General features: G+C 34.5%; 1 protein-coding gene across 16 annotated transcripts in view; it reads left to right on the top strand.

The window, feature by feature from the left end:
* Positions 1 to 27,119, top strand: part of rg (rugose) — a 483,271-nt gene that overhangs the window by 150,281 nt on the left and 305,871 nt on the right. For all 16 annotated transcript variants that reach the window (XM_066406800.1, XM_066406798.1, XM_066406795.1 and 13 more), the window contains exon 2: positions 23,655 to 23,759. In XM_066406800.1, the coding sequence (XP_066262897.1) occupies positions 23,655 to 23,759 (105 nt within the window). The remainder of the gene's footprint in view (positions 1 to 23,654; positions 23,760 to 27,119) is intronic.

Here is a 27,119-nt window from a genome sequence, read left to right as displayed (position 1 = left end):
TTCATGCAATAAGTTAAAGAATTGCCCTTTTTCGTATATACATAATACCCAGCATTTGAAAAAAAAAATAAGCCACCCTGAAGGAGTAGAAGCAAAACTTTAAAATTACGTCTATATATTCACTGCATAAAAAGAAACAATTGATTATATTTGCAAAACAAATGAACAATATTTCCTGAAAGAAAAACTAATAATGCGTTACATCTCCGCGTAGTATTATGCATTCAGTAACTCTTCTAGGCATGCTGGAAATTAAATGATCAATTGCATGTTGAGGTAGTTCGTCCCAGGCTACCTGGAGCGGTTTTCGTAATTCCTCTAAAGTGTTGGAAGAATGAGGTAAACGACGCAGTCTGCTGTCCATCATGTCCCAAACATGTTCTATAGGGCTCAAGTCCGGTGATTTTAGTGGCCAAGGCTTGATGTTGTTTTTTGTTAGAAAGTCTGAAGTTAAGTTGGCAGTATGAGGCCGCGCATTGTCTTGTTGGAAGATTGTTTTTTAAGATTCTGCATCACTGAAAGAACAATAGGCTCCAAAACTGAATCGACCTAGCACCGTGCGTTTAATGTGCCTGCAATAAATACCAACAAGGACTTACCTCCGCACTATATTGCGCCCCACATCATTACCCCAGGAGTTAAAGCTGTATGGCAACTCTGAACGAACTTCAAATTTTGTCTCTGGCTTTTAAATCATTTAATTCGCAAACACTCGTGCCATAACCAAAATCTAGATTCGTCGCTAAAAATGATTTTTTCCCATTTATGGCTCCAGTGTTGTTTATCCTGGCTCCACTGCAATCTGGTAGCTATATGTTGTATTGTCAGAGGAAGACGAAAATCAGGACGATAAGAGCCTTATCCAAACGAGCGTATTCTGCAATATATTGTACTCATAGAGACTCTGACCAATTGTTTTTATCCAATTTATTACAATAGTTCTTGTTGGTTCTGTCGGGTCTTGAATTATACTTTGCCTTAAGAGACGATCTTCACGCTTCACGCTGGTGCTCTGGGACGTCCACTACCCCTACGACGAGCTTCCAGATTTTCTTCTTGCCAATCTCTCTAAATTAATCTTACAGTGCTGTGTGTTTGACCTACACGTCGGCCAATTTCACGGAATGTTAAGCCAGCCTCATGCATTCCTATAATTCGTCCTCTTTCAATAGGTGTTATTTGATGAAAATTTGCACGACGTCTCACTTGTGGCATCTTTCAAGGTACTGATTTTTACAATAAGAAAAAATTGAAAAAAAAAATGTAAGTAAAGTGAAATAAAAAACATCTCCAAGTGATAACAAACAACTTTCGAGTCGAGGATTGCCTTCAAAATGTAATTAATTGTTTCTTTTTATACAGTGAATATATAGACGTAATTTTAAAGTTTTGCTTTTACTCCTTCAGGGTGGCTTATTTTTTTTGAAAAGCAGTTTATTTAGTGGCGAAAATCCTTGAATAGACTGTCCAGTGGTGTGATAATAAAATAAGATTGTAGGTGTCAACATTATCAAACTTTATTCTTACTATTAACGACCGTCACAAAACTTGACAGGTGATAGACTAACTCTAAATATTTTACACACACTTGACTTCTTTTTAACTCAGAGCCAGAAAAGGAAAATATACTAACCTAAGCAATAATTATGTTTGGACCAGCCGTCCTTTGCAGCATTGATAGTGCTACGTCATATATTTGTGGAATAGAAAAGTACTTTATTCGTTGTTTTGAACTGAATATTTCAACATATACAACTCTATACAGGGTGTCTCTAAAAGGTGCGGAAAAAATGCTACTATAAATTTCGGAGGCTAAAATATGACGATCTAATCCAATTTACTTCAGTCCAAAAGTGGATGATTTCGGGTATACAGAATTCAGTTTAGTTTAATTTTTCATAAATATATTTTTTTAATAACTGGTGTATTGTCACAATATTCGGCTAGGGGGGATTTTTGGGTTAAAAATTGAAATCTGCTTTCATTTTCATTGTAAAATGTAGAAAGCGTCACCTGTGATACTTTGCACACATTTAAAAGAAAATAACTTTTTTGAGCCACACTGTGTTTTACTTTTAAATAAAATTTCTTATTTTCCAACGTCTTTTACCTAAAAAAGGTATACCTGGTAAGACTTTATTTGAGCAGCCGTTTTTGGAAATTTGGATGTACAGGGTCATTCAAATTCGACGCCCCACCCATTTTATACGAAAACAGTTGGGCTTAGTAAAATAATTTTTTCATCACATTAAATAAAAGGACGTAAGCTACAATAAATGCTAAAAACGTTGAAACGTGGATAGCGACAATTGGCGTCGCGACACTAACTTTACGTTTTTTTTCCGAAACATACCTATATTCTAAACAAGTTTTGTATAATTTTTTTTTTATTTCTAATCATTTAAAAGCTATAGGAGAAACAAATATTGACATATTAGGTAGTCTTATGTTAACATATTGCATGAAGGTACACTTCGCTACGCACTTACGCATGAAGCAAGCGAAGAAACAATGTAAACCGTTGCCTAGCAACACAAATATTCAAATTGTCAATTATTTTTTATTTATTTATCAAAGTGTCAGTTAAAATCGTCAAAATAAATAAACAAAAAATATAACACAAAATATTAAGATATGAAACAGGTAACAAGTTAAAAAATAAATTATAAGATGTGCTCAAAGTGGCCGCCGTCTGCTAGCAAACAATATCCAAAACGCTTTCTAACTTCTTGACACGTAACTTTGCAGAGTTCTGCGATCTATCGAAGTACAAGCATCTCAAATTTTTTTGTTTCAGATGTTCTACATTATTTGTAGGAGTGCTGTAACAATGTTTTTTAATGTTTCCCACAAGAAGAAATCTAAACAACTTAGATCCGGCGATTCTGCAGGCCAAGGTACTGAGCCAGATTTATCGATCCATCTATCTGGAAACGTCTGATTTAGGTATTGGGTAACTATTGCAGCATTATGGCAATGGTTTACATTGTTTCTTTGCCTGCTTTACTCGTAAATGCGTAGCGAAGTATACCTCCATACAATGTGTTAACATAACACTAGTTAATATGTCAATATTTGTTTCTCCTGTAGCTTTTAAATGATTAGAAATTTCAATTGTTTTTTTATTTATCGATGTTCATATTTTTGAAAAAAAAGATATGTTTCGGAAAAAAACGTAAAGTCGGTGTCGCGACGCCGATCGTCGCTTTCCACATTTAAACGTTTTTAGCACATATTGTAAATATTTTGCTAATCCCAACTGTTTTCGTATAAAATGAATGGGGCGTCGAGTTTGAATGACCCTGTACATTTTTGATTTCTTACACAAACTCACCATTGCATTGCATTGCCACAAGAATAACACCAAAAATTACAAAAACAAGTAAATGTGTTGTTCATGTTATTCTATAATCAAAACAGTCAATAAAAGATTTACCAACAACAAAAAGTTAATTAAAAATAAACATTTTTAACAGATATTCAAAATTACCTCCATTTTCGTGTGTACAAAATTAAATTGAATTTTCTAGAGCATTTCGTTATCATTTCTCAGAGCGTCAATTCTAGCTTGAATACATCTCCCTATTTCATCTTTTGTATCTACTGGCCTAGAATACACAAGGGTTTTTAAAGTTCCCCATAGAAAGTAATCAATTGGGGTCATGTCAGGGGATCGAAGTGACCAATTTGTGGGCGCATTATTACCTCTACCTATCCATCTATTTGGATACCTTGGATGGTTTGTTCAAATAATTATGTACGTTTAACGTAAAATGTGAAGGACCACCGTCATGCATAAACCACATTCTTCTGCGAAGTTTCAAGGACAGGGGATCTAATAAGTTTGGTAATTCGTTTTGCAGATGTTCCAAATAATTTTCGCCATTTAGCTGAGGTGGTAAAATGACAGGACCAATTATGAAAGTGTCTATAATTCCTGCCCACACATTGATCTTAAATTCATGTTGATAATGGGTTATTTTAGTCGCATGAGGGTTTTCTTCAGCATAGACATGTTAATTGCGCACATTAGTTATGCCACTCCGCGTGAAACAGAAGTTCATGTGTGAATAAAATTATTCGTGTAAAGTTCATATCTTGACTTCTGTATTCTTGGATGAACCGGCAGAAAGCTAGGCGTGGCTCACAATCATAGGGTAAAAGATCTTGTACTCATTGAACATGAAATGGATGCAGTAGTTGTTCTCTGGTCACCCTTCTAACACTATATTTGCTTACCCCTAGCTCTAAGCCCAATCGTCTGCTGCTGAGTTTTGGATTTTCTCCAATACGACTCAGAATATCTTCCTTAACCTCTTCTTAGCAGACGGACACGACCATAATTAATAGAAACAGGTGCAAACCTACCCGTTTCATGAAGAAGTCTTTCAACTGCATCGAAAGTTTTATGGATTGGTAAGCGACGATTCGGAAATTTTTCACTGTATACTTCGTAAGATTGTAAACCATTTCCTTGGCAACATCCAAAAACCAATAACGTATCAGTTATTTCTTCATTGGTAAATTGTATGGCCATGACCAAAATTAAGATTGCAAATTTTTTTACAATTCACCGGTGCTTGCTAATTCTCTTTTATGATTTTCTAGTACTACTTGCAATTTAAAACATAAATACCGGAAAGGAAGCAACAATGTACCAAAAATATCAGCAACAACACCGCTCACAATCAAAGGCCTTTCAGGAATTTCACGAATTTCACCTATCAAAAGATAGGCCGTAATTCATCCTATTCTGATCAATATGTAATGCTTGAATGGTTTTAGACTCGATTTGACACCAGTCGGTTTTTAGTGACAGTTAATTTATTATAACGCCTTTGTTTCAAATTATGTTCAATTATTACAATAATTTAGACCTGGCTATACACGAAATGACTTTTTTAAATCCAGATATCCCAAAAACAGCTGCTCAAATCAACTCTTACCAAGTATAACTTTTTGTTTGTTGAAGAATAAGAAATTTTATTTGAAAGTAAAACACAGCGTGGCTCAAAAAAGTTATTTCGTTTTAAATGTGTGCAAAGTACTGTAGGTGGCCTCCTCTACATTTTATAATGAAAATGAAAATAGGTTTCAATTTTCCACCCTAAAAAAAACCCCTAACCGAATATTGTGACAATACACCAGTTATTAAAAAAAAAATTTATGAAAAACTAAAACTAAATTGAACTTTTGGCACTCTGTATATCCGAAATTATCCACTTTTGGACTGGAGTAAGTTGGGTTAGATCATCATATTTTACACTCAGGTATTTGTGGTAGCATTTTGTCCGCATCTTTTAGAGACATCCTGTATATTAATTATACATAATTAATAAATAAATGTTGGTTCGGGTTCAAGTTTAATTTTTAAAATTAAACTTCTTTAAGGGATACAAATAAGTTTCCGCTGTTTGATATCAAAAATTAGGAATTTATTGTGAAAGAAAGGTGTATTATGTCTTATTGAACGTATTATCCATCGCTAGTCACTACTTTTTCACATCTTTCTGGCAGCATTCGAATTACCCGTCGGAAGAACTCTTCATCTTTTGAGGCTATCCATGAATCGACCCAATCCTTGGTATCTTCATATGGTGTAAAGCGCTGCTCAGGCAGAACATGTGCCATCGACTGGAATAAGTGATAGTCGAATGGGGCAAGGTCTGGTGAATGTGGCGGGTGGGGTAGGGCTTCCCAATTAAGTGTTCCCAAATAGGTTTTGACCGGCACCGCAACATGCGGACAAGCATTATCATGTAGGAGAATAATTTTGTCGCATCTAGAGTAGTAATGGGTGCGTTTTTCCTTAAGTGCTCGGCTCAATCTCATTAATTGTGTTCGGTAGAGTTCCAGTAATGGTTGTGTTCGGTTTGAGCAACTCATAATATATGACATCAAGCTGATCCCACCAAATACACAACGTGAGTTTTTTCCCATGAATATTTGGTTTGGCTATCGACGTTGAATCACGGCCAGGTAGTCCCCATGATTTTCTCTTTTTTGGGTTATCGTAATGGATCCATTTTTCATCGTCAGTGATTACTCGATGCAAAAAACCTTTTTTATGCCTGGCAAGCACCATTTGACTCATGCAAAATTGGCGTTCAACATCTCTCGGTTTCAATTCATAAGGAACCAAATTCCCAACACTTTCAAACGATGCGAAATTGCTTGTTGAGTCACTTCTAATGTCAGTGCAAGTTGTTTTTGCGTTTGGGATGAATCTTCCTCCAATAATACCTCAAATTCCGTATGTTCGTACACTTTAGGTCTTCCACCGTTTTACCGTTTTTAAATTTGTGAAACTACTCGCGACAATTTCTCTCACTTAAAGCAGCTTCACCATATGCGCCTCAGCTGCAGATTTCTTCAAATTAAAGAAGTAAATTAAAAGTTCCCGCAAATTATGCTTATTTGACATTATTGAACGAACCAAATTATGTGATACTGATAAGGAGTCACTTTACACTCTCAGTTACTAGATGACCAAACTTGTGATAGTCCGTTTTACATCTGACAATTTCAAGACAATCTCCTGGTAGGGCCATGTTTTGTCACACGGCGGAAACTTATTTGTACACCTTATAATTCAAAAGTTTATTCAGAATATAAAGGGCTTTAAAAAATTATAATAAAAAAATGTTAAATGTAAAAAAATTGAAAAAACGAATTTGATAGTTCTTCCACAAAATCGGAGACGCCATATAAAAAATGTGATGGCACCATATTCTTAATAGAAAATAGAAAAGTGCATGTGAAGAAGTTAACTTTAGTTTAAGAAATACATTCTAATAAGCTCAGGAAAAAATATACACAATTTAAGAAAATGTCGAATTTTTTCGATTATTTCCGGGATCAGTTCTAATTTTGCAAATTTTAAGACGTAATTTCGTTCAGCACAAAGTTTCGGAAGTTTGACCCAATTTAACTACCTTCGTATCTGTTCTGACATTCGAGATTCCAATGGTGAGCCAGCGAATTTTAATAACTCTGTAGAGTCGTTGTAAAAATCCGGTACGACGGAAGTTCCTCATCTCAATCTCCGAGTATTTTAAGGTATAATTACAGCACTTTCAGAATACCTCTAAAATCGTAACAATTTTGAAAATCTAATCAATCTTCCTTAAAAGGGTTTAATTACTAAACAGCTCGGGATAGGTAAAAAGCTCCCAAATTATTCAGCAGCCTTAACCAGGTCATTCTGACTTAATGCACACCTCATAAATAAGGAATCCAGAAATTCGATTAGCCTCAAGTAAGCCGAAAAACGTTCCATTCTTTCTGAGTGAAATTATATCAACATACATAGCGGGCACCCCTGCTAGATTATTTAAATATTTCCTTTGAAATCGAAAAGTCGAGCTCTGAAAAGTTCTTAGCATATATTTTACTTGAAAATTGGATTTGGATTACCGTTTTGTGTGTGGGGAAAACTCGTATCGTGGTTTGGGTTAAAGTATTGTGCCTGCAGGTTTCAGTTTTATCTAGAGTAAGGTGTCAAAACTGAAAGCCGACAGATTGAAGGCAAAATCTAACATAATTTTAGTTCTTGGCGGCTTCACATTCAAGGCAATTTGACTTGTCACTCAACTGCTTTGCCTAGCGGCGTCTTGGAATCACTTCGAAACTTTGATCCCACAGTACATATAGGTGTAATGCGTGATGGAGAATTCACGTATGTAGTGGACGCACTATTGCCATTAATTCCCATTCATCTATTTCATTACAAATATAAGCGGTGCTAATCAGTTTTTGAGATATTATGTTGAAATTTGTTAGATAGAGAGATAACCATAGTTGTCCGATGAAGCCTTCTCATATTACACTGCGTGACATAGAAAAGAGAACACCCCGTAAAAATGGTTTAATTTAAATAATTTTTGGTATGCATGTTTGTTTATATGTATAGCAGAAACGATCTAAATTTCACTCATATTTATCTACGTATTTACGAGTTATTCGGAATTTTAGGTTTTTTTTTAATATAAAAATTGCAATAAAATATCAACAATACAACTGGAAAATAACATTTATTGGAGTGTAGTGTGCTTAGAAACTGCGTAGAGATATGCCTAGAACCAGAATAGAGCGAAATTTTCATCAATTGAGCGAGTTTGAGAGGGGTCGAATAGTGGGTCTACGAGAGGCTGGTCTGTCATTTAAGGAAATCGCCACTAGATTGAACCGTAGTGTAAACACTATAGTGAGATGCTGTCAGGGATGGTTCGAAGAAGGGCAAACAGGCAGAAGAACAGGTATTGGACGACCTCGAAGAACTACAGAACGCCAAGATCGCCGACTCCGAATTATGGCCCTAAGAGATAGGTTCGTCTCGTCGAGGACGCTGGCGGATCAGTGGTTCGCTGAGTATGGAAGGCCCATTGGGATACGAACCATTTATCGCCGCATAAGAAGTTTTGGATTGATTTCCTACCGTCCCTATCTCGTGTTACCCCTCACCTTAAATCATCGTCAAAATCGACTACAGTGGTGCCAAGAACGGATACATTGGACTCTGGAATGGGATAATATCGTGTTTAGTGACGAATCCAGATTCTGTTTCGGTATGCATGATGGTCGGGCAAGAATACGAAGGAGACGGGGTGAAACATGGGATCCTCAGTTTGTAATACAGAGGCATGTCCATCAGACTGTTGGGGTAATGGTTTGGGGTGCCATTGCATATGGTAGCAGGTCACCTTTAGTTTTCGTCAGAGGCAGTATGACAGCCCAGCGATACATCCAAGAAGTCCTGGAACCTCATCTTGTTCCTTATCTGGAAACTCTTGTTGATCCAGTTTTCCAACAAGACAATGCACGACCACATGTGGCTAGAGTGACTATGGACTTCTTCCAACAAAATGCAGTCAATTTGCTACCTTGGCCACCTCGATCTCCAGACCTCTCACCGATCGAACATGTATGGGATATTATAGGTAGAAGGTTGCATAATTTACCCCATCCCCCGCAAACCCTAGCGATGCTGTGTCATGCTGTCCAGTTAGCCTGGAATGAGATCCCCCAAGAGGACATCAATCACCTCATTAGATCCATGCCTAGACGTGTACAGGAATGTATAAGACACCGCGGAGGACCGACAAATTATTAAATTTTTTTTAGTTTTTAACAATTAAATTTGTTCAACTTTTTAATGAAGTATTTGTTTTGGCGTGAACAACATGCATACCAAAAATTATTTAAATCAAATCATTTTTACGGGGTGTTCTCTTTTCTATGTCACGCAGTATATTATGGATTTTTTTCTGCCAAAAGAAGGTTGATTTTTTTAGTACAAAATTGAATTCAGAGAATATTCATTGAACAAAACCATCTGCAGAAGTTTAATGAATCGGGAAGAAGATGAGAGCTAGCTAAAATAACCTGAACTATTCAAATTTGGAACATACCAAGTTAAAAAACCGAGATTGAAGGAACTGGGGTAAGCACAGAATATCAGTCGAAATATATCGTCTCGTCAAATATGCTTTCCCTACGCGACTGTTTCTAAACAAATCAAGCTGAACATTTCACAATTTATGCCCAGACTTATCTCAATAATTAGGCGATTATTCACTCCGAAATTCATAGACGCAGTAGGTTGATTTGACAATTCCAAATTTTTTAAATTCGTTTTTTTTTGTAATTCGCAGTGATTATGGCTACAGAACCGGACATTTTGCTTATGAGCTATATTATTGTACTGCGATTATTGTTTTTTCTCTATTGTGTGTGTGCGCCTAATAATTAAATGGATATTTACTCCGAAATTCGTTGGTGCCTAAGCTGTATCTGGACAGTAACAAATTTCTAAAATTTCTCTGTAATGACCTTAAAATGTGTTTGTCGCCTTCCCAAGTGTGACTGATACGCTACTGTTTTCTAATAAATCGATATGAAAGTTTCAGGATTTATGCTCAACATTTGGACGATTTTACTCTGAAATTTGCTGGTGAAGATGCCAATTGATTCTCACTAAGGAAAAGGCAGACTTCATACCTAAAAATTCTAAATATTCAATTAAAGAAAAACTGTTAGTTAAATAAACCTAAAAAAACGTTGAATCTAACTGCAGCTCTTCAGATAAGTCCACTTAAAATATCTTGAAATTCTTACTAAAATGAGCAACCTAAATTACTTTGAAGGACTCAGCCAAAAGTTGCAAATTCGTATCAAATATTTTAAATATTTGGCAAAAGAACTTTCTTGAAAATTTAATCAATTGGAGTAATGTAGAACTCCTAAGGAATTTCCAGTGAAAAAAATTACTTGCGTATACCTAATTCAAAATTAGAAATTTTCAGAAAAGTTATTGAAAATTTCAGTCGGTTATAGGAAAAACCAAGAAACTGAAGTAATCTGACGAAACTGCATTTAATGGGATCAGATTGGTGCACTCGGCTTGGCATAATCGGAAAGCTTTGTGAGGCATGAAATATGTGTGTGACTAGTAGTGGATTGAGATTTTCAGTGCATTCAGTCATGCATTTAATTTCATACACAACAAAACTTTTCGATTATGCCGTAACCTTGGTAATATTGTGGGTCAGCTTGTGATGTCACAAATGATGTACAGCAAACCGAAGCGATTTAACTTTTTTCTTATCGAAATAAGCTATCCTGTAAGCTTTCTTTTATCCTTAGTGTCAAGCTACAACTTGATTGAAAGCTCCCTTCATGGTCTTCTCAGACTCGGCCATGTATTTTTTTTGTCATTCGTGCAGTATTTTCTGAAGAACTGACGAAATTCTTAAGAATAACACACATTTACAAATTTATCAGAATTGACTCTGATGGATTAAATGACTTAACAAAATACATGGTTAAACAGAATATTTTGAGTTGCGGGAATTAGAACACAATTATGTATCATTTTTAAGAGATAAAACTATTGATAAACCCAATCTACTAACGTGGGAACTTATATAATATTTGTCTTTTGTTACTACTAGCATGAGGAAGACAGTTCCATGATGTGCTTGACGTACATTTAAAGCTCTCGATAGGGCAGTTGGACCTGCCACCCTAGCTCAGGAAAAAGAACGAAGTACACCTCGTTAGTCTGCAGAATCGAACTCAAATCCCAAGCCTTTCCATTTGGCATGAAATTCACTTCGTAACAAATAAGCGACTTCTCTCTACTGATGTTCAAAGATTCTCTAATACAATTATTCGGTTCCTTTCCCCATGGCATTATAGTAACCAGTTTGAAAAGGAATTTCTAATGAGAAAATAAATTAACTTTCTCTTTTGAATAATTTCCACGAATTGATTCAAAAATTTTACCTCTGACAGAAAAGAATTCGACTGAAATACCTCGTTAATATTTTAATCAATAATGGAATAATGTTGCGTGTATAATAAGAAAAGTAACATTTTGCACACAAAACTCACTTGATACCACTGGTTAAAAGAGATTATTGGAGTTTAACAAGGCCATCATAAATATTTTATTTAAAACCATGTATGCCATGATATTATTTCTTACGTATTTTTTGGGTGGTAATTGTAATAGTTTTTTAAACGGATATGTTTATAATTTTTTTTCAGTATGAATATTGAAAATAGTACTTTTTTATTTCTCCAGTTATTAAACAGTTTTTTTTCCGCACTTGTTACTGACAACAGAACATGCAGTAGATTTTTTAAAAATTTTCTAAGTATTCGAGAATTAAGTATTTTTTCTAACTCTGAATGATCACAGGTCCTTTAGCGCTTGGCTAGTGGTTCGAATATGAGATTTACTACTATACAGCGATTTTGAAACCGTTGGTGTCATATGTGCATAAATGTTTAGGTTTTCGATGAGTCAATGAAATTCACCCACTTGCATTTTAGAAAGGACTTTTAAGGCATAAATAAAATATGAGGAATTTGGGGAAACACAAAATATTCACATTTAAGATTTTTCTGATAAGTCGAATCTAAAACTAGCGATTTTTAAAAATAGTTGCTAAGAAAAAATATTTCATGTCAATAAAAAAACCCCTAAACGATTCCCTCGCAGAGAAAATGATCTGCTGAAACTAATAATGACTTAAAATATAGGGCGACCAATTAAAATAAAAAGTTTGGGTCACCTTTTGTCAAATAGGAAGTAACATGATATAAAAAATTGTCCAGAAAAATTAGTAACGGTGTTTTTTTTAAGTGGTTCAAATTTCAATTTTTTGTGAGTAATAACAAAGTTATGGTATGTATCGACTTATTCTTTTCACCCGGTATAGTTGATTTTAGAATAACATTGGTCAAGAAAGTTGAGGTAATGATAGAAGTATGACACATTTGCATTAATCGCTTACGACAAATTTGACGTTTTGCGTAGTATCCAGTAGCATATAAATAAATATTTAATTACGCACGTATAAGATAGTATCGAGACTATTTTACATTGGAACTTTTTTGAGTCTTTCAATGGAAGTGGTTTGATCTATTATTTTATAGGAGATGCAATTGCCTTCCGAAATTTCCGATCCTTTAAAAAATCAAATAATTCAATGGAAAAACTTTTTCAATATGTCTTTTTCCAGAAATCGTTGGAGTAAATACTCGCGATTTCGATTAATCTTTCAACGTGGTTTCCACGGGAAATTTCTTTTGCTTGCCGATTTTTCACAATTTCCAAACTTCTTGCTATATTTACAGCGACAGAGTTAAAGAGATACCCGCCACAGAAGTAAATATATTTAAATGTTTTTGATTTATGACCCTCTTTCATGTTTTAAGCCGATCCCTGGATTCACGCTAAATTTAATCTTAGAAACATCTCAAGTCTTTTATATGCATAACCTGACTACGATATATTCGTGACGTGAAGTTTCAATTTATTTTTAGGGCTCTTTTCGCACATTGGCTAAATGAGGGCGCAAGGTTTTTGATTAAAATCCGTCACTATGGATGTTGGCGCAAAACTTCGCGTGGCCCTCATCCATTTAACTATAAGATAAGTCTCTCGAATTCATCAAAGCGGTACCGGCATGAATGCCTTACAAACATGTCTATAAGTAAACCTCAAACGCTGATTGCAAACTAAATTTGTAAGGTTCCTTGCATAGATAGAGATGTTGGCTAATGCCTGAGATAAATTAATGCTAAATACAATTTCTTAGTTTAAATTTTGATTGTCCTTTAGTTAGCTCTCTAGACCGCTGCATGCCTTAGAAATGACCACAGTTCCAAACTTCGTTGAGGTAGAGATAAAATATTTGACCGAACATGTTCTTAAATCGCCTAAGCTGTGGAGGTTTTCACGGTGTTAATTATGGCTTAATTACCTTAACAAAATTCTATCTGCGATTACATTTAGTGCACAACTTTTGAGCGATGTAAGAAATAAAGTTCTTGCACTCGAAAGCTCTGTCCCCAGCTTGTTATAGCTACGGCAGAACTAACTAGTTGAGAGTTTTGAACTTTAGTTATGTCCCACGAATTAAATTGGATGCAAAACGCGTATATTTTGCCGGGAAATTGGATTAGTTTTCCGTTTCCAAATGGAGTTTAAATGCCAAATTAGAAGTTTATTCCACTAGTTTTCTGGAGAGCAATGGGAACTATATCTAAAAACTAGGTTAACGTTTGGATTGTTTGTTCGGCATTCTCAAAGAAATGAGAAAATTACGAGACCCAGATTAGACCTAATGTAATAAGGGAAGATTTAATTCTCTTTGATGGTTCTATTTAAGAGCCAGCAAGACATGTCGAGTTTTGAGTTTTTCACCGTAGGCCTCCAACTCATTCTCAATCAGTCCTTGAACGTCACTCTCCAAATTTTCCATAAATCTTTCCATGTTTTAGATCCTCTTTCGATATTCCATACTTCAGATCCTGGGAAGCCGCAGTTTGCTTCCAATATTTTTTACTTTTCTTCATACCGGTCACAAGTCGTCATCAGATTTGTTATCGAATCATTATTACATTCCACAAGTGCAAAAGTTCTTCAGATACCCTTCTAAGGATTAAACTATTTCACATACTCCCCTTCGTTAATGTAATTTTTTCGCCGACAAGTAATTGATACGCCTCTTTATGATCATTCGAGAACCCATGATTCTTGATCAGATCCATTTCCAGAATAAATTTGTTCTTGATCTTCGCCATTATGTCCTCGTGCTGGATCGTGAGCTTTTCTCTCATTACGTAGGGTATGATTTCAACGTGATAGGGTTGGTCAATGGGCGAATAGTATGGGAATGATCCTGTCATTTCATCTGGATTTAGAATGGTCACCTCTGCTTCGGTATACAGGGTGTTTTTTTTTGGTGTGCCTACCATTGCTATCTCCGAAACGGTGAGAGTTACAACTTCGATTAAATTAGACTAAATTGGCTCCTTATGGAGCTGATTAAGGAAACCGCTGCAAAGTTGCCACATTTTCAGTAGTTTCCTAGATATTTGAAAAAGTATGAAAATGGCCCAAAACTTCAATCCCTTGTATTTCGTATACTATTTGTGACAGAAAAGAAGTTTAAATTACAAAGTTTCACAACTTTTTACTCTCTACAAAACGACATATCGAACGTCATTGTACAACTTTTAGTAACTAAGTAATCGGTATCAACTTCATTATTTTAAATACGGACCTGGAATTTTTATTTCATATTTCGAAAACGTTTTTTATTCCTAACAGAACCATGTATAATATGTTTACATTTATTAATGTTTCAACCTGCATAATTCATCATCAGACTATTTTTATTTACCTTTCTAAACTACACTACATACTCTTTCTTATTATCCTATAATTATCCTAAATGTTCAAAGTGTCTCCCATTCGCACTTAGACATAACCGTACATTATTTATTCGTTTTTTCTGAATGCATCTAAGTGTTCTGCGTGTAATGCTTTGAAACGCAAAGATAATTTTATTTTTTAAGTCGTCAATATTTTCTGGTGGGGTTTTATAAATTTTGTTTTTAATTATTCTCCAAATAGAAAAATCCATTGGAGTCATATCGGGAGAACGAGGTGGCCATAATATTGGGCCGTTATTTCCTATTCAGCGGTTAGGTTTAAATAAATCTAAAAATAACTTTATTTGACAAATAAATGTAAAACTTGTTAGAAAATCGTTTCCATAGTGACCTAGTACGTATTGTAGTTTAAAAAGGTAAATAAAAAATAGTCTGATGATGAATTATGCGGGCTGAAACGTTAATAAATGTAAACATATTATACATGGGTCTGTCAGGAATAAAAAGCGCTTTCAAAATATGAAATAAAAATTCCAGGTCCGTATTTAAAATAATGAAGTTGATACCGATTACTTAGTTACTAAAAGTTGTACAATGACGTTCGATATGTCGTTTTGTAGAGAGTAAAAAGTTGGGAAACTTTGTAATTTAAACTTCTTTTCTGCCACAAATAGTGTACGAAATACGAGGGATTGAAGTTTTGGATCATTTTCATACTTTTACAAATATCTAGGAAACTACTGAAAATGGGGCAACCTTGCAGCGGTTTCCTTAATCAGCTCCACAAGGGGCCAATTTAGTCTAATTTAATCGAAGTTGTAGCTCTCACCGTTTCGGAGATAGCAATGGTAGGCACACCAAAAAAAAAACCCTGTAGATGATGTTATTTCAATTAGAGGGAATGTAAGAAGGCAACCTGTTCAACACCAGAGTAGCTGTTATCTTGACGTAACCAATTTATGACCTCCTTTCATTTGGGCAATTTTTCCATTAGTACGTGTGTAATCCTTTGCATTGAAATTGATGAGACTTGAAAAACTTCAAATTGCAAACTACATGTTTCAAATGACATATATGTATTTTATGAATTTCTTTGTGTTGAGGTACCTTCGATAAACGAAACAACGAAAACAACAATTTGGTTTACGAAAGTGGACTGTATTAATTTTCACTTATTTAAATAATGACAAAACATTGGTCTAAGTATGAAGTGGGAGTTTGCTTAGTTGGGAAGATTACGAACTATGTTTACGATCACATGTCTAGAGCGAGCACTGGTCAAAGAGAACAAAATTACTGCGATTATCCCTTAAGTACTAAACCTGAGGAGCTCCAACCAGGGGCGCACCAATACCAGAAGCCCTTACGGGCTATGGTCGCGCCTAAAGTCATAAATCGTCGCCATCGGGTAAATACCCATATAAGTCGCTTTTATTGCAGATCCGCTGAATTGCAGATCGCGGCAATGGTCCAATTTAGAAAGCTTCCTTTGACGAGTAGCGTATTTCCCAGCCATAAAGAGCCCTTCGATATGGCCTGATGGGTACGATGTTCTGGCGCCCAGATGGAATCCTTCAAATACGTATCGATACACATGGGCGTAACTTAAAGGATGAAAGTACAAAATAAATTAACTAAGCAGACTACACCAAGAAACAATAACCTAAAGTCCTTAACGCTTTGGGTTTCAAAAAATTTAAGTGGTGCCTCATATTGTCATTTTATACTCGTTCACTGAATCTCCCGACGAAAAATTTGTCAAATCTTTACTGTTTTACTTTTAGTTGAGTTAAAACAGGAGTTTCCTGTGCTCTTTGCCGAATTTGTGTTAAAAGGCGTTATTATCCAATCTGTGCTGAAGGTACCACGTTAACCGAGAAGATAACATATTTTTTGTTTGTTTTTCTCCCTACGACAACTATGATAAATTCGCCAATTTACTATAGTTTAATAGCCGAGTCTTTAAATGTCCTATTAAAATTCTTGTATAGTTGAACTCGTTTGTTATGAACTCGCTCATAACGAACACTCGGAGGTAATGGACAACATTTGAATCCCGGTTTCTAGATACATTTGAACTATTGTAATTTAGTTCGGATATAATGGACATAAAATACAATAACGTTCAATATAAATGAGGGTTATTTTAGGGGAAATTCCCATTTCAGAATCTATATGTGCTTATATTTTGCGTCTATTTGAAGGTTAGGTTAGATTAGATTTAACCAACAAAACATTTTGTGTGTTGTGTTTTTTGTGTTGTATGTGTAAAAATAATAATGGAAAAAAACAAACGTCGTGCAATTTCACTCAGTGAAAAACTATCCATTATCAATGAAATTGAAAATGGAACTAAGCAAGTTAACTGTCTAAAAGATTATCTTTAAATAAACAAACAATTTTCATTACCTGGAAGCAGTGGAATAAAATTGAAAATGATCTGAAAAATAATAGTCAAACAAAGAAGAAAGTACGGACAAGTACACATAAAAAATTGATCAAATGCTTTATAAGTGGTTTCTTCAAAAACGCGCACATAAAATTCCTATATCAGGAAATATATGTCGGAGATTTAATAGTCTTTAAAATTTGTAAAAGTAGCATTAGGATAGACAATAAGATGAAGGGCAGGCTGACAGGGCCATCTGAAGACAACGCACTGTCGAACGAGGTCACTATTGCCACGGCGCGCTTAAGTGGCCATGTGTGCTAATTATTTGGGAGACACTAAACTATTGGTTCCTTTGTAATAGGGACTAGCAGGTACTTTTCCCACGGTTCTGAAGGACTCACCAGAACTGGGAAAGTTAAGACAACAGGGACAAAGAACTGGCAGTTAATGGATTGATGGGAAGAAGAGCGGTCGTGGAATAGTGAACTGGTTTGTCTGTCTCTTCTATCTTTCTTTTCTCTGTTAATAAAAAAAAAGCGATATACCAAATACAAAAAAGTGGAGAATACTTCACAAGTTACTCCGACATATATTTAAACTGCAAGCGGAAATTTTCAGTCAGCAGAGTGGTGATGTTTCCATATTTACCACATGATGGATTAATGGGTGATACGGAGTTTTAATCAAGCATATAGAAAAGAGGTGTTACTGAAAATCATACAGATGCAGGAAGTTAATGATATTAAAAAGTTGACAGTTTTAAATGCTATGAACATTTTGTCTTTAGCTTAGGAGTCAGTTTCTTCAAAAATAATTCAGAATTGTTTTCAATACGCTGGATTAAAAAAAAAAAGGAAGTGTAGTAAAAGCAGAAGAAGAACAAGAAGACAATTGGTCACCAGAAGATGAAATTCTATTACGTAAATGAATTGAAATTCAAAATCTTTCGGGTTTTAACAATATTAGTCAGTTTTGAGACTATATACGGGTTGATGCTGATCTTACAACTATTCAACAATTAACTGACCGAGAAATTGTGGGAGATATTTATTCCAAAGAAAATACTGATGTGAATAAGATAGAAGTAGGTGATGATGAAATCGACGAAGTGAATGAATTGGAGGCTTTGGAATCACTTCAAACCTTACAAAAATACTTTCAGCAAAGAGATTTTCCAGAAGTTCTCGAACAATTAAATAAGTTGGAATTACTTTTGATAGAAAAATATTTCAAAAACAAATTGAAGCAAATCAAAATAACGGATTTCATTCAAGATTAACTTTATATATTATATTATACATACAGGGTGGAGTTATAGTGTGACAAAGTACCATATATTTCTTATTTTACAAAATAAAAAAAAAACTATTTATATAAAAGTTATACGTGAACATGCGGCCTGAATTTTAAAAATATTTTTTACCATATAGGGTGTTGCATGCAAAATATTTATTTATTTTACTTAGCGGAACACCCTATGTATTATTGCATATTTGGATTTCTCGTAAAATTCTCTCTATGGTAGGGTAATTAATTTTAAATTAAATTGGGACGTTATCTGCTTATGTCGAAAAATGTTTAAATTTGAAGAAAAACATGGTTCCATAACATGCGCTATAACTTTCAAAGTACGTTAATTATTTTAACAAAAACTGACACGACAGAAGACAAAGGGGTGCTTAAGTGTCTCGTTGGACGCATAAGTCAGTTTCTTATACAGGATGCTTTATACAGGCCCTGCAACTTGGGAATATTCAAATTCATTTTTCTTGGAATTTTTAAATGGGACACCCTGTATTTACGTATTCTATATTGCTGAGATTTTAATGCTCTTCAACTTTTGTTCAGGTATTATTATACTTATTTCCATTAGTTTCGGTGGAATACTCATTTCTTTAATACATTTGCAAAAAACATGCTACGTTTATTGATAGTTTAATTTTCCAGTTTTCCATGAAAGCCATTGACAAATAATTTAAATACGAACTTTTCACAATTCGAGATGGTTGACATGATTTTCGTATTGGGTGCTAGTGACAAAAATGTACTATTAGCTAAAAGATTGTATCAGGAACAATATCCCGAGAGAAGACAACCTGAGAAAAGGGCATTTGAAAAGTTTGTGGAACGTTAATATATTCGAGCATTAAGGGTTTAGCACAAGATTGCCATAGATGAAAGAGTTGTCCTTCACAATTTCTATGATTTGACTAATTTCGAATACAACTAACAACGTTGCAACAACGAAAATATTTTTAAGTGATCTTCTTGGTTACATTCCGTAATAAGATTTTTGCTTCAAATTTCTACCATTTACAGTTTCTGAGATAAAAACCGACTACTATTATTAATGAACCACCTGGTACCAAAATAATGAAATCATAAAAATAGTTTTTCTTATGTATTATGTTTTCATAGATATGAAGGCACAACAATCTTTGACATAGCAAATTCCAGTACTTTCTGAGTTTTTGAGAACGTAACTATTGAATTCTAAACAGTTTAACAATTGTGCTCCTGTCTTTGAAATATATAGTAGATTTATAGTGAATTTATTGGATATTCGTACAAATATTAACGGAAATACACAGAGTGTTTGGTAGGTAGTGCAGCATACAGAATACGGTATTAGACGAAGTCATTATGGATTGATTTAATCAAACATACCTATACATATATCAAATGTTACAGTTGTTCTGATATTTAAGTTTTTAAAAATAACACACTAATTAAAGAATAAGAATATATTGTTGTTATTGTCAAATAGACTTAAAAATAAATGAAAATCAAGTGCAACAATGTCTAATAACATTCTACAATCAAAACCAACCAAAAAGATTGTTCACTTTTCTTTTTTGTTTTTTCAAAATCAATTAAGAAATCCCCGAATACTTCCTTTATTACATTGGAAAATAAAATATTATTTTATAGTATTAAGTATTGGTTAATGCGAATATGCAGGCCGTATTAAAGATTATAAAATACCAAAAACCTCGAATATCTAGAAAACTATCTCAAGATAATAAATGGCTAGTCTAAGTTTTGGCGAATGTGCTTAGTGGATACTTAAAAGTATGAAGATTAATTGTTCTAATTTTTAAAATGTTTCTTAAAAACCTTTCTATAATAACTGAAAGACCATTGCCTAAGGAAGTTTTTAAGAAATTTGAATACACATACACCTAAGCGTTCAAATAAAATCCACTTTTTAATTTGCTGTACTACAAATTAGGAAAATCATGTTTATGAAGTTTTAGGTAAGTAACAAAGCCATTTTAGATTTTATGCTTTAAATAATTTAGGCAATTCATTTATACATAATAAAAAAGTTTAGTACATTTTTGTGGTAAAAGAGCTTGTTTTTTTACATTTCAATGATTGTAGAAAAGCACGGCCAAAGTACAAAATATTAAAAACTTAATTATTAAGAAAACTGTAACACTTGGTATATAGGTATGTTTGGTTAAATTAATCTAGAAAACCCCCTCTAATACCCCATTGAGTATCATGAACTACCTACCAAACACCTTGTATACAGGTTGAGTCGGGAGGATCGTGTCAGACTTCAGGAGCGTGTTGTACATGAAAAATAAATGTAAAAAAACTCAAATGTTGTTATCCGATTTTCGTTTGTTTACAAGTTATAGCGTAAATAAAATTAAAACATAAAATTAAAAAAATTTATAAATTTCATAAGAAATTCCATAAATTAACGTTTGGATATCATAGTAAATGTTCAAAAATATTGCCATTAACTTCTAAACATTTTCGGCTTCGTCTATGAAGAGCATTCGTTGCGCTCCTGATTGTTTCGTGTCTTTCTTTAATAGCAGCTGCAGCATTTCTAATGCGTTGAATTAGTGCATCTTGAGTGTCCACTTTTACTCTGTACACTTCAGTTTTAAACCAACCCCACAAACAATAGTCTAGTGGTGTGAGGTCTGGAGACCTTGGAGGCCAACTAATAGGGCCACCACGACCAATCCAACGTCCAGGAAACGTTTCGTCTAAATGTTGCTTAATCTGTCGAGCAGAATGTGCGGGAGCTCCATCCTGCTGATAGTACATTTGGATTCGGATGTTTAAAGGAACATCCTCAAAAAGTCTCTGCAATTCATTTTGAAGGAAATTCAAGTAGCGTTCTCCCGTGAGGCGATTCTCCAAAATAAAAGGGCCAATTAAATAACTTTTAATCATACCACACCACACGTTTACTGAAAACTTATGTTGAAAATTACTTTCGACTGTTGCGTGAGGATTTTCGTCTGACCATACATGACAATTACGTGTATTATTAATGCCGTCACGGGTGAATGTTGCTTCATCCGTAAAAAGAATGCTTGATACAACACCATGATTATTATTGATCCATCCACAAAATTCCCTACGTTTAGCATAATCTCCGGGTTGTAAGTGCTGCACTCTCTGTACGTGATGTGGATATAAGCCTTGCTCGTGAAATGTGTTTATTACTCTTTTTTGTGGAATGCACAATCGAGTAGCAACTCTTCGTGAGCTGGTCGTTGCATCTTCTTCTACTAGATCCAGGATATTTTCTACTTCTTCCAAGCTTTGTTCAGTAGATCGATCAGATGATATGTTGGCACTGGGAAGCTTTCCGGTCTCGCACAAATTGTTGAACACTCGGATAAATACGTTTTTAGAAGGATGTCTTTGATGTGGAAACCGTTGACGATATTCTTCAGCAGCAGCTCTAGCATTCCCATTACAAAAAAACACCATATTTGCATATTCTAAATTTGAATAAATGTTTGGCATCTTGTAACACTTTAATTGAACTCGAAAATAAACATCAAGCAGTATCAATATCACTAATACCAAAGGTACGTTTATGGTAAATAGAATCCTAGTTAAAAAAATTTATTTACGCTATAACTTGTAAACAAACGAAAATCAGATAACATTTGAGTTTTTTTACATTTATTTTTCATGTACAACACGCTCCTGAAGTTTGGCACGATCCTCCCGACTCACCCTATACATATATTTTTGTTTTTGTATGTACATAGCACATATTTACTTCATAAATTTATATGTACTTTTATGTATTTATGTACAATTAGTTTGTTTTATTATGTTGCATAGTACATTATTACATATTATTCTAGTTGCATATTAAAATTTTTCTTAGTTTTTGTGTTACCATGTGAAATAAAAAGTTTCTAATCTTTTTGCTTGCATTTATCTATTCTTTTTATCACCTTTTAAAATTATTTCGCTTAAACTGGACTTCGACTATAATGGACTTATTTTGGTCGATCTCTGAAGTCCATTGTAACCGAGTTCAACCGTATAAACACTGCATAAACACGTAATGCTCGGACAATTTGCCAACTTACTACACCTACTTCAATACCTGACTTCTCAAATGTTCCACCAAACTCAAACTTTTGGCATTAATTGCGTCCTAGAGGCGTGAAAAGTTCTAGCCTATTTTCTTCGAACTAATGGTGAATTTGGGCCCAGAAAGTGCGTACTCAGTATGGTAATATGATCACCGAACACTATCTGCGTTAGTCTCACATTTACAAAATATCATAAAGAAAAAAAGACCCTAGAAAAGTTTGCCACTGTAGTACATTCTTGCGCGCTTTTCGGTGATCCGATTTCGACGTAAAATACTTCTTTGTTTCGACTCGCGAATTTCATTTACCTATTAAATTTGATATTTTAGCAGTGTAAAATTGGTGTCTCATTGTTACGCTGAACCAATCGTTGGCGAATTACAGCGGTAATTGGCACTTGTGCAATTATTGCGATAACTTCTCTGGTTGCCCTAGCAACATGCAAACCGAAATTTTTCAGTATGGCTGCCGTTCGAAGATGTGATTCACGAAAATCGTTTCTTAAACACAGTTTGTGCAATCATCATAAATTTATAAATTTTTGACACTTAACACCTATGCAACTTAAATTGAAAAAGGCACTTGTGCACAGAGTTCACTAGTACTGTTTTTCAATTTAATTTTCATTGATGCAAACTTTCCACTTATTTTCTTTAAATTTGAATCTTTTTAAGATCGTTACATCTGAATTTTTAGAACTTTCGCATTTGTGACACAGACGACATCAATTTTCAACATGCGCATGCTTAAAAAGATACAGACTTGAAGAAAAAAAATGAATTTTTAGGACTTTTTTACAAACTTTTTTTTGACTCATTTAGTGATATTAAATAAATATTTGCTAAGTTTCATGGGTTTAATTCTGGTAAAACGGAGGTCAACATGGGATTAAAATTTTAACACATGAAATGCTATATTGCACGTTTAAAAAACGCAGCGTATACTGTTATGTGTTTCCTTTATTATTCGATATTATGAATTCTCAGGCTAATCTAGTATTGAATTTGATTCATGTAGTGGAGAAATTTTTGGGTTTATGCGTGAAATTAAGATCTATATTCTTAGCGTTCCGACTGTCAACGATTCGCGTAAGGAACCCATCAAAGATCGTTAGTAAGAACCAACCTTTCATCACGTTCTGGCGATTATTAAATACCGTATTTTTTTTCGTAATACCATTTTCTAACCCATTCTTCTTATTTCAGTTGGTTGGGGGCGAGTTTGACATGGAGCTGAATTTTGTGATTCAAGACGCTCAAAATATTCGACACATGCTGGAACTTCTAGACCATTGCCCTCCACATTTGCAAGTGAGTCCGTTAATTTCAGCAGCTGAAAAATCAATTTCGATGCCTACGGCGAACTCTGAGGTAAAAACATAAGTACGAAAATTTAAGTGAAAAACTTTGGGCCAGATTGAACCCGGGCCAATGTGATTTAAGGGCCAATTTGCGTGGAAATTTGTCGAGGAAATAGTCTATATCCGCGGCCGAGGTGCCCCGTGGAAGTATGTTCATAAAACCGGTTTCATTTTTCATCGGTTCCTGGTGAAAATATCACCCCTAGGGCGCAAGGGCAGTTCGATAGAAATAACTTTCAATGGGTATAAATTTCTTTTTATATTTTGTTTCCACGTCTATTGGAAATAGTGCCCTTTCAGGTAAGAGCCCTTTGAACCGTCTAAATATCGAGATCGTAAGGAGTTTCAAACTTTAAAAGTAAATTTACTTTAGATGTCGCAACAGTCTGGAAAATTATTCGGCCCGAAGGCGCAGTCGGAAAATTGCAGAGTTTTGTTTCGAATAGTATCGAACAAGTTGGAAGTTTTTCCAGTTAAGAAGCACATTATTATTAAAGCATTTTTGAAACTTGTTTTAAAAGTTATTTGGCAGTCCAGCTCGATGGTTTAAGATAACTTGTCTGTCCAAAAGTTAGGTAGTTGGAAAAGTTTAAAAAAATGTTGACAAGAATACTTAATTTTTATTGCAGAAGCTTTAAAAATATACAGGGTGTCACACAAAAATTGTACAGATGAGTATTCGGTGCTAGAGTGTAAAGAAATAAAACGACTCGATTAAGCTCGTCTTATACAACAGTTGCTTATTTTCATTCTACAGGGTATCAAAGTGATTGCTTCGATTCTGTAAAGCGGGAATAAATCCTACAGTTTTTGATTTACATACTTGAAATTGTTCCAAGGGAGGTTTTAGAGTATGATGAATTCTAATCTAATAAATTTTTATCCATGTCGATGAAAACTGCCACAAGTATTTAGACAATTAGAAAAATTAGAAAACTCTTTTCTTTCATCATTCTGATGTTATTCACAGCGTTCCATCTAAAATACCATAAAATCTATAGCAAACGGAACTTTCAATAGATAGTAAGAGATATAAACAACGTAAAAAAGTTCAAGGTTCGCTTCAAAATTGGCACAAATTTTCTCCCAAACCTACCAGACGTAAACAAATTAGAGAAATTAGAACTCTTCCTCCTTCGCCCTGATATTATTCAGAACAGTTGAAGTAAAGTGTAAAAATGTAGCACCAAACACTTCAAGGAACCCTGAAAAGTCTGCCAATGATGTTAATGCGAGAACTTCAAATGTTGCTACCTTACAAATAGATTTCCTAGGCAAATCTGCCAGAATTTCACCCCTCGAGACAGCCTACTGGAACAGTCAGATGTCAATTCATAATTGGTAAAAGAAAACTGGACCCCGTTATTGCCGTCCAGAAAGTTGACAGTTGCATAAAAAAAACTTCAACTTCCAGTTTTTTTTCTACTCGACCGTGCGCTCAGATGAAGAATACGAAGTTAATGGTCGAATGAAGTTTAAGGAAGAAGAGTCTTCTAAATAAATTTTAATTTTTGACGTTCTACGAATGTTATGGTTTCAGGGAGAATAGAAATTTTGTGGCTCGTCAAGACGACGCCAGAGAGCTCTCGTTCTCCCCACATCTGGCGCCCGTAGTCTATTATCCGTTAAGTGTACTTCTCTGAAATTCGCTTCGATTCTTGCCTTTCCAGCCTGATTAACTTTCTAGCACAAAAATATTTTGCTCCTTAAATCGACTCATTGCTGTACCATTTAAAGAAGTCTGTTATACAGACAACTCACAACTTTCTTATTTGGCAGTTTAACACATCTAATCAACAGTTGCCGCGACCTGATAGAGTTTGAGAAACTTGCACCACTTCACAAAGTAGGGAGTCGGTTAATAAAATCCAATAAAGCTTTTGGAGCGAAATAACAGACCTGAAAATTATATTAATTTCTGGTTCACTGCCCGAGGATAATCGAATTCGAGGCTCTTGATTATTACGAACTTTTCTCGTTAAGAATTATTATTTCAACAGCAATTCGCTTTATTTATAACTTCATATGTATTGGGTCATATGTTATAGATCTATTTTGCAGTAAATTAAAAACAATCTATCCAATTTGTGCTCATTTTGTCTTCCGGACTGTGGCAGCTAAAGCCAGTAATGCAAACCTTTATTCAAATTCTTCTTAACCATTGCAATTCACTTAACAAGCTGATTTAACTTTTTCGTCCCTTGTTTTTTTTCCAGGAGCTTTAAGCCAGTTTCAAATATTTTTACTGGACGCGAGTTTGAAATCCTTATTGATCAATTCTTATTCTTAACCCCAAACCATGGTAGTTGTTTGTTGATATTTTGAACGTATCACAGGAGATATTACGTTATTGGAAATGATGCCAATATCGGTTTTTTACATTTGAACTAGTAGCTAGTGAACTACGTCATAATTTACGTAAAGGCGATTATCAACTAGATTTCGGAAAATCTTCCTCCAAGAGTGATCTTGGTGTTTTATGTGCCTGGGATGAGAATTACAATACATACTTGGTCAATATTGTTGGTCCCATGGAGTTTTTTAAATGTTTTTTCTACCATTGCTTTCAGGTCTAAATTGCTATGACATTCGCTCATTCATAGTACTATGAAATTAAATATTTGAAGAGTTTTGCCGAGAAATTTGTCGGCCCTCATTTCTGTCCTCAAACTTTTTTGTGTTCCACCGATGATCGTTCATTTCTCGTAATTAAATTTTCGTCTTCAATGTTTAACTATTTACCTCCTGTATTGTTATCTCTATTTTCCGCCTTTTCCAGTAATTTGTAAAAAGATTAATGAAATCGAATCATCCCGGACATAATATTATAATGCGTCCAGAGCTTTCAAATTTGAGTAAAAAATTAGAGAAACTTCTGTTCAATTAATGGCAAAACTAAACGCATTATTCGATATTTCACTACATAAAACGGATAATCATATTATTGCATTTTGGAGGACGACAGATCTAGTACATTAATTCAACAAATAAACTGAGGTTCAAGAGTATTTGGGCTTTTGATTATTAAGTTACATTAAAGTAACGGGTGATCATAAAAAAACTCGAAGGCTATGAATTGTAACTATAGGGCGTTGATTAAGCTATTTGCTATTTACGATCAAATATCTGACTAACGACAGTTAAAATATGAATTTATCCAAGACAAGTCTTGTTATTTTAACGCTTACTTAAGTTTTTTATAATCATTACCCTTTATTAACAGGCCTTTAGCTCTACTGAAAATCCTTTGTGTCGTACGATTATATTTATTATTACTCTCGACCTTTCGACAAACTCAAGAAGAGCTTTC

Source organism: Euwallacea similis, chromosome 3 (genome assembly GCF_039881205.1).
Source record: "Euwallacea similis isolate ESF13 chromosome 3, ESF131.1, whole genome shotgun sequence".
Classification (NCBI taxonomy): Eukaryota; Metazoa; Arthropoda; class Insecta; order Coleoptera; family Curculionidae; genus Euwallacea; species Euwallacea similis.
This window is presented reverse-complemented; position numbering and strand designations above follow the sequence as displayed.